This window comes from Balearica regulorum, chromosome 20 (genome assembly GCF_011004875.1).
Source record: "Balearica regulorum gibbericeps isolate bBalReg1 chromosome 20, bBalReg1.pri, whole genome shotgun sequence".
Lineage (NCBI taxonomy): Eukaryota > Metazoa > Chordata > Aves > Gruiformes > Gruidae > Balearica > Balearica regulorum.
This window is the reverse complement of record NC_046203.1, coordinates 2,592,877-2,600,484: the sequence shown is the minus strand read 5'-3', so window position 1 is coordinate 2,600,484 and position 7,608 is coordinate 2,592,877. Positions and strand designations below refer to the sequence as shown.

The following is a 7,608-nucleotide window of genomic DNA, read 5'->3' as shown; positions in this document are numbered from 1 at the left end:
AATCACCTCTTGACCTCGTGATAGAAGTGTAGTTATTTGGTAATAAATACATCTATTCGTGGTTTAATGCTTATATGGAAGAATAAAACTAGCAATCTACAAATTAAAAAGGTGAGAAGCAGAATTAACGTATGATTTTCATTTTACAAAGGAAAAGAGTTGTTGATAAATGATTGGCATATCAAAGAGCATTTCATTTTAGAAAAGTTAATGTAAATTCAAAATAAAACATACCGCATCGGTGCGCTTTTTTAAAAAATCTGCTGGAAGAACAGAGAAGTTTTCTACCATGGATTTCTGAAGTGATTCACTATTAACATTTTTCCTATAGAAATATAGACATTGTCACACCTGTCACCGTGGATGAGGACTTTATTTTCTCTTTAAAAGGTTTCGGTGTGGATGGGTGATGAAGCAAGTCCTTGCTTTGGAGAATGCACTGACAACAGAAAGCAAAATACGTTATATCAAATCTGTAAAGCACAAGTCTTGGTATTTAGTAAAGACACAATAATCAGTTCCGTTCGGATGCTCCGTGTCACTGCGGCGTGACTGCCTTCGCCCACCGTCCTCTGCTAACCCGCTGCTGGGTCACTCTCCGAAAGCACGTCCGCTCTCTCCATGTCATCACAGTTTCAGCAACCACGGTTTGTCCCTCCTTCGTTTCCAAGAGTAGATGATGTTTAACAGCACCGAGTCCTTTCCCTTCCCACTGCACGGTGGTGGACCCTGTATCAAAACTGAGCGTGGTCGACTTCATCCAGCCAAGAGGCCGGGCTGGCAGGAAAATCCGGGTATCCCCCGCTGCTGCCGGTGGAGAGGTCGGAGCTGGGTCCGTTCCCGGCCAGGACCCTCATGGACTGGGGCACCCCTTGTCCGCTTTGTCCCATGATGCCTAAGCCGTTGTCTGGGTAAACCAAGCTGGAGATTAAAGGCTGGTGGCCTGGCAGTGCTTGCAAGGAAGCTGGTGACTGGGGTATCCCATAGGGGCTGTTGGATCGCAGGTCGTGGTACTGGTCCTGAGCTGGGATGCCGCTGTGATCCAGAGCAAAGCTCCCGTTGGTCCCAGCCTGTCTCCCCAGGGCAGGGGATGCTTCACTGAGATTGCTGTAAATCCCATTGGAATGGCTCATTTCAGATATAGAGGGCTCATCTGAAAGGGAAACGGACTGGTTTTACTGGGAGAGCAGTGGTCACGGCTGGCAGCAGTTGCACGGGAACTCCTGCAAGCTCGGAGTTAATAAATAGATTAGACGGATGGGAGCTGAGCAGCCACGCACTTGCCACTTGTAATTCCTTATTATTCCCGTCCTTGTTGACGGATCTTCATAGAAGGCCACAGGATTATTATTTTTTCTGAGTACAAACATCTAATACATTTTGGATTTTAAAAATATGCACTAAAAGTACATATTAAAATATAAGACCGTGATTTAAAAATAATCCTTTAAAGGGGAATGTGATTTCAATGTCTTTCCACCTTTTCTTCTGCATTTCTATTTGGCTTTCAGGTTTATCTTGAATTTTGATGTCAGTTTTAGGAGCTACCTGAACACTCGCTGGTACAAGAAAAGCTCTCTGTCGTTCAGAAAAAACGGTATTAAATCTCAGCAGTATTTCCCTGCTGAGGAACTGGCTAATGAAATGTATTTGTATGACTTAAAAACACTTCTGAAAAATGGGCAATATTTTTAAAGTTACTGGCAAAAATTGTTTGCATTTGTTAGGGGCTTTATGGACAGTGAGAGCCGCTCTGTTGCCTAGGATACAAACCTGTTTGTGGCATCAAGCTACCAATAATTGTTCAACATTTTTTAGTTATTATTTATAGTATATTCATATTTAATGACGCTGATGCACAGTGTGTATAAACAGACTTGAAAAATCAAATAGTTATAAGGAACACGGGAGAGAAGCTGAGGTGCAAAGCTGTGTGTGTATAAACATGCGTGCATTATGGACGTATGTCTGGGTACGTACACAGAGTTTTGCATTTCAGCGTCTCTCCTGTATTCCTGAAAACAATACACACGCACATTTGGACACCGTGGTAGCACAGACCAGATAATGTCGCAGAGACCGTTTGGTCCTGGGTCAGCTCTGGGCTGGAGTTGCGGCCGTGCAGAATGTGCCCCCACGCAGCACAGGGCTGTATCCTGCTCCTACAGCAGATGCCTTGGGTCTGGAGGGTGCGGGATGAGGCTCTGAGCGTAGCTGTGTCCTGGGGTTCGTCAGCAGAAATCTCTGCTCCAAACCCAGGAGCCTCGGATGTAGAAACCTCCTAACACGCGGCCATCTCCGCGTTACAGCACAGTGGAGAACTAACAACTCCCACGCAACTGGGAAGGGAGTCCTAACTAGTAACAACGCAAATAAACCCACCTCTAAATAGGATGAAAACAAATTCTACATACTTTTCCCCACAGAAACGTTCAGTGATTCCGAGCTCTCTGGGTTTTGTATTTCCAAGAGTCCCTTGAAAAGGCTGCACACGAGCAGCGGCTCTAACACCCACCCGGGGAGCTCTCCCTGCTCTCCCCGCTCTTTTCTGGACCAGACACAGCCCCCCCGGAGGAAGAGCGGGGTTTCCCCTGCAGTTTCTCACCCACGGCTGCCCCTCGCTGCCGCGGCTCCGGCTCTTTTCCCCCCGCAGCCCTGCCAGGAGCGGGCGGCCGGGGCCGCACCGCGGTAAATCCCGCAGCTCTGCACCTCTCCCGCCTCGGACACTTGTTTTTACTCATTGTATTACGGCTGAAAATTATTAAAGTAGCACCGAGGGGGGTGAAAGGAGCCGAGGCACGGACAGCAGCTTTGCAGGGAGGGCACAGACCGCGCTTGGCAAAGCCCCGGCTGGGAACGGGGCTCCGGGGACCGACCTGTGAAGGAGACCTCGGCGTCGCTGTCGGGCCCCTCCTCCTGGATGCTGTCCTTGTCGGACTTGGAGGTCCCCCGGGACCGCTTCATGTTCCTGAAGTACTGACCCCATCGCTGTCTCCCCGCATCCTTCTTCAGCCTCTTCTCCTTGGCCCTGCGGTTCTGGAACCAGACCTGCGAGCAGGGCAGGCCGGGGAGCTCCCTCTCTGCTCCTTCCCCCCCCGCCACCCGCCCCGCAGCCCGGGCAAGAGCCGGCGGGGGCCGAGGGCCGCCCCGTCTCACCTGCACCACCCGCATGTCCAGCCCCGTCTCCGATGAAAGCTGCTCCCGGACGTGCCGCGCCGGCTTGGGCGAGTTGTTGTAAGCGTTTTTGAGGGTTTCCAGCTGCTTGGCCGTGATGGTGGTGCGGGGCCTCTTGGCCGTGGACTCAGCCTCTGCCGACACGGTGCGAGTTAGAGGCGAAGTTGCCACGGAGTGGCCCCGGGGACGTGGGACCCCCGTCCTCCCTCCAGCCCCCCCCCCCGCCGACGGCAGATGCTCCCGGCACCCCTCCCGCCCACTGCATGAGCGTGTCCCGGAGGACAGGAGAGCCCCGGGCCGTCTCCCTCTTGCCCTCGGGGGGGTGTGGGAGGGACGGGGGAAGGGGTACCTCTCTGCTTGGCCGTCTCGTAGTCCGCCTTGCAGACCAGCCTGCTGTCCTCCATGAGGTAGAACTCGTCGCCGGTGGCCAGCTGCCGTTTGCAGACGATGCAGGCGAAGCAGTGCAGGTGGTAAACGAAGTCCTGGGCCCGGCGCACCACCTGGGTCGGGGGGATGCCCTGCTGGCAGGCGGCACACTTCGTCCCGAAGCGCCTGAGCGGGGGGGGACAAGCGGCGGCCGCTGAGCGCGGCGGGGAGCGGGGGGGGGGGACCCGCGGGCCGGGCCGGCGCTGTCCGCGGTGCTGAACCCCGCCCGCCGCGCCGCTCTCCGCGGTGCTGAACCCCACGCGTGCCCGCGGTGCTGACACCCACCCGGGCTGTCGCCCCCTCCCCATCCCCGGCCGCGTCCCGTCCCGTCCCCACGCACTTGAAGAAATCCTCCTTGCAGTAGACGCCGTCCCCGCGGCTGAAGCACTTCTCGGCCAGCTGCGTCTGGCAGTCGGAGCATTTCAGGCACTTGCTGTGCCAGTGCCGGTCCAGGACCTTGAGGATGAACCTGTCCACGATGTGCTGGTTGCAGCCGGCGCACAGCGGGATCTCTGCGGGGAAGCAGCCCCCGTCAGCCGCCGCCCCGACGGCCCCGCTGCCTCCCGCCGCCGTCCGAGACCGGCCCGCCCCGCCGCCACCGGGGTTGCTTGCCGCCCGACGGCGGACCCGGGGGTGGACGGGGGAACGACCCGAAAAAAAATCCGCATTCGTTTAAATTCGTTGGCGCGGTGCGGTGTGAGCCTCTCCCCGCGCCCCGGAGAGCAGTGATCCCCGGGCTGCGCACACCGGGGGAAACGAGAAGGGAAGTGATGGGAACGGAATTAACTCCCGAACCGAGCCGCCGGCAAAGTCGCAACGCAATTATTCCAGGCTCTTTTTCCTTTTCCCACGCTTCCAAAATTCACCTGCGAATAACGGCGGGGTAACCCCGGCGGGGTGGGGAAAGAAACTGCCAAAAATTATGAAAATTGCACTGAAAATAAAAACGCAGTAGGCTTGTCCTGTCCGCCTGGAGATACCGACAGAGATGATATAGAAAGAGATGATATAAGGATACAGATATAAAGAAAGAGAGATATAAAATTAAACAGATATAGTAAAAAGAGAACGAAAATGTACAGATATATAGACATAAACATATAAATGTCTGTATATAGGTATAGATAGAGAGAGGTAGGTAAAAATGTGGATATAGAGGTACATAAATATAGATATATCGGTATAGATACACACGGAGAAATAGATAGACACGGCTGTAGAGATATAGATAGATGCAGGCATAAGAGTATCTATATGTAAAGATAACTATGTATAGAGATGTATAGAGCTGTGGGGTAGAGGTGGAGATGATATCGTTATAGGTATTAATCGTCTCCTCAACGATTCACCGCGTCCAAAAAAATAACCCCGATAACGGCAGCGCTAAAGGCAGCGGCCCCGGCTCCGGGCTGCCCGGGGAGGGCTGGGCTCCGGCACCGGCACGGTAACACGGCACAGCCCGGCACGGCCCCGGGCCCGGTAACGCGGCACAGCCCCGCAAGGGCCCGGCCCGGCCCGGCCCAGTCCCGGCCCGCGGTTCTTACGCTGCATGGTGACTCCGCGGGCCGCGGCGGTGCCGCTCCCTCAGACGGGCCGCGGGCACTGGCGCATCCTCCGCGGGCGCAGCCCCCGCCGCCCCCCGCCCCGTCGCTGCCGAGGCCGGGCCGGGGTGCGGAACCACCGCGCTTCCCCCCCGCCGGCCCTTCCCGACCCCCCCCAGCCCCCCCCAAATCACGGCGGCAGTTGCCCCCCCTGCGGCCGCTGCCACCCCCGCGGCGCCGGGGATTTAATTCGCTCAGGCGGGTTATTTTTAGATGCCGGCCCTCCCCGCCGGTGCCGGTCTGAAGCGCCGGGCAGGGCATGACGGCGCACTGTATTTAATCCCCCCCCCCCCGGGGCCGGCGGCACATCCCCTCCCGCCGCCCCTTCCCGGCCGGGCACGGCGGGAGGGCCACGGCTCCGGGGCGCCCGGAAACGAACCCCGGGCGGGGCCGCCCCCCCGACGGGGCCGGCGGCGGGCGGGGGGCCGAGCCGGTGGCGGGGGCCGCGCCGGGGGTGGGGGGGGGGGGGGGCTGAGCGGGAGGCAACGCCGGCCGCTGCCAGGAGATCGTTGTGAGCCGCAAACCCCGGGATCTGCCCCCGGCCCGGGCAAAGCACCGCGCGGCTCGACTGCTCCGGCGGCACGGAACCCCCGCCGGGCCCGGTCCTGCCGCCTCCCCGCCCCGGCCCTCCGCCACGGTAAGCCCCGCTGAGCCCCGCTGCTCCTTCCCGCTGCCTCCCCGGGCCCCGACGGAGCCCGCGGTGCCACGAACGGGCAAACGGCGTTTTCGCGTGGTTCCTTCTACCGGCGGTTCTCTTCCGGCGGTGTCGCCTCGTCCCCCCGACAGCAAAAGCATCTCCTAATTGACGGGGTCAAACGCGCAGCTACCGCGGCTGCAGTGACCGCACCGCGGAGAGCCGCCGGGGATTGCCCCAGAGAGCCAAACCGGGCGAGAAGCGCGGGGCAGGACCGGGGGCACCGGCCCGACGGCGGGGGGCTGCCGGGCTGCCCGGCCCACGGGGTCGGTCCCGCTCCTGCTGACACCTCGGCCCCCGCAGCCCGGCGGGGCCCCCGCCCCCGATATTCGTTGTTTTGTTTCTAAGCTCCCGTCGGCCGCGGTCGATGCTGGCGACAACCGGGACGGTCCCGCACCGGGACCGGACCCGCTGCCCCGGACCCGGCTCTGCCACCCCCCGGTGAGACCCCCGGCGCCCCGGACACGCCTGGGGAGCGCGGCCCGGTTCTCCCCGCCTCGACAGCGCTATATCCGTTCGTTAAACTGGGGGAAAAAAAACCCAAACCCAAACCCAAGCATTTAGGAGATGAATTAACGAGAGTTTTTCTAGAGGGGGGAAAAGCCGGGTGGGAGCCGGGCGGGGTGGCGCAGGGGGTGCCCGGCGTTGGGGGGTAACCGGTGGGTAGAAACTCCCCGTTTCGTCCCTGCCCTCGTTGCGCGGGGAGCGGCCGGAGCCCGGGGCAGGATCGGCCGCTCCGCGGTGCGGGGCAGAGCTCCCGCCGGGGCTGGGGCAGGGCTGAGCCCGGGGCAGCCGCCGCTTTCCCTCCGGGAGCCCCGGTCCAGACCCGACCGGACCCAAACGGGCTCCTGGACCCGGCGCGGGGCTGGACCCGCCGGCGTGCGAGGGGCAGCGGGGTGGTCTCTGACGCCGGGGACGAGGCAGAAGAGAACGAGAGGGAGCGCGGGGCGGGCGGCACGGACCGGGATGGACCCCCCGGGGCCGTCGGGCCGCCCGCTCTCCCCTGCAGCCAGCCCCGACCGCGGCCCCGACGGTGCCCCGGGGAGCGCGGCACAGCCGCAGGCGGGGGCACGGCGGGGCCCGCTCCCACCGGGGCTCCCAGACCCATCACCGATGCCTCCGCGGGACGACGCGGAATTTTGCGCGGGCCCCCCCCCCCCCCTCACCTGGGCTCCGCGGGAAGGGACAGAGCTCCGCCGCCTTCTCCGAGCCGGCGCGGACCCGCTCCAGCAACATCGCGGCCTCCGTGGGCGCGCCGGGCGCCGTCCGAGGTGCGCGGGTGGCTGCGGAGAAGTGGCGGAGCGGCGCGGAGGGGAGCGCAGGGAGCGGCGCGGGGGCTGGCCGCCGCCCGGGGCGGAGCGGGGGGGGGGGGGCGGGCCGGGGGCGGCACCGCGCCGTCGGGCCGGGCCGCAGCTGGGCCGGGGTTCACCGCGGGGCTCTTTAGCATCAGAAAAGCGGGAGAGGAGGGGACACTGTCCCCCCACGTCCCACGCGTGGTTGGGGCCGCCGCGCCCGACGCGTGGGCTCAGGCTGCAGCCGCCGCCCCCGAGGATCCCGCAAAGCCCCCGACGGCCGCCCCGCGCCGCGGCCGGGGGTCGAGGCAGTCGCTGTCGGGGGTCGCCTCCCCCCGGGACCGGCCGCTTCCCGCCCGCCCCCGCGCCCGGATTTCGTTTGTCCCCGCGGCGTGTGTCACCCCCGACACCGCCCGTGGGG

The 7,608-nt window shown here is 61.7% G+C and overlaps 1 protein-coding gene across 1 annotated transcript; it reads right to left on the bottom strand.

The window, feature by feature from the left end:
• Positions 1–734: 734 nt before the first annotated feature.
• LHX3 (LIM homeobox 3) lies at positions 735–7,131 on the bottom strand. Its single transcript, XM_075772307.1, has 6 exons — positions 7,062–7,131; positions 3,941–4,112; positions 3,524–3,726; positions 3,157–3,308; positions 2,877–3,048; positions 735–1,153 (listed from the first exon to the last, which is right to left on the bottom strand). Exons 1-6 carry the CDS (start codon positions 7,129–7,131, stop codon positions 735–737), a joined length of 1,188 nt encoding a protein of 395 aa, XP_075628422.1.
• Between the last annotated feature and the right edge of the window lie 477 nt (positions 7,132–7,608).

Bases quoted from the DNA above. Each gene is read 5' to 3' on its own strand.
- LHX3 (XM_075772307.1), bottom strand. From the start codon at position 7,131: ATGTTGCTGGAGCGGGTCCGCGCCGGCTCGGAGAAGGCGGCGGAGCTC. The intron at 4,113-7,061 runs GTGAGGGGGGGG...GCTTCCCCGCAG, and splicing joins TCCCTTCCCGCGGAGCCCAG to AGATCCCGCTGTGCGCCGGC. The intron at 1,154-2,876 runs GTCGGTCCCCGG...TTTCCCTTTCAG, and splicing joins CGCCGAGGTCTCCTTCACAG to ATGAGCCCTCTATATCTGAA.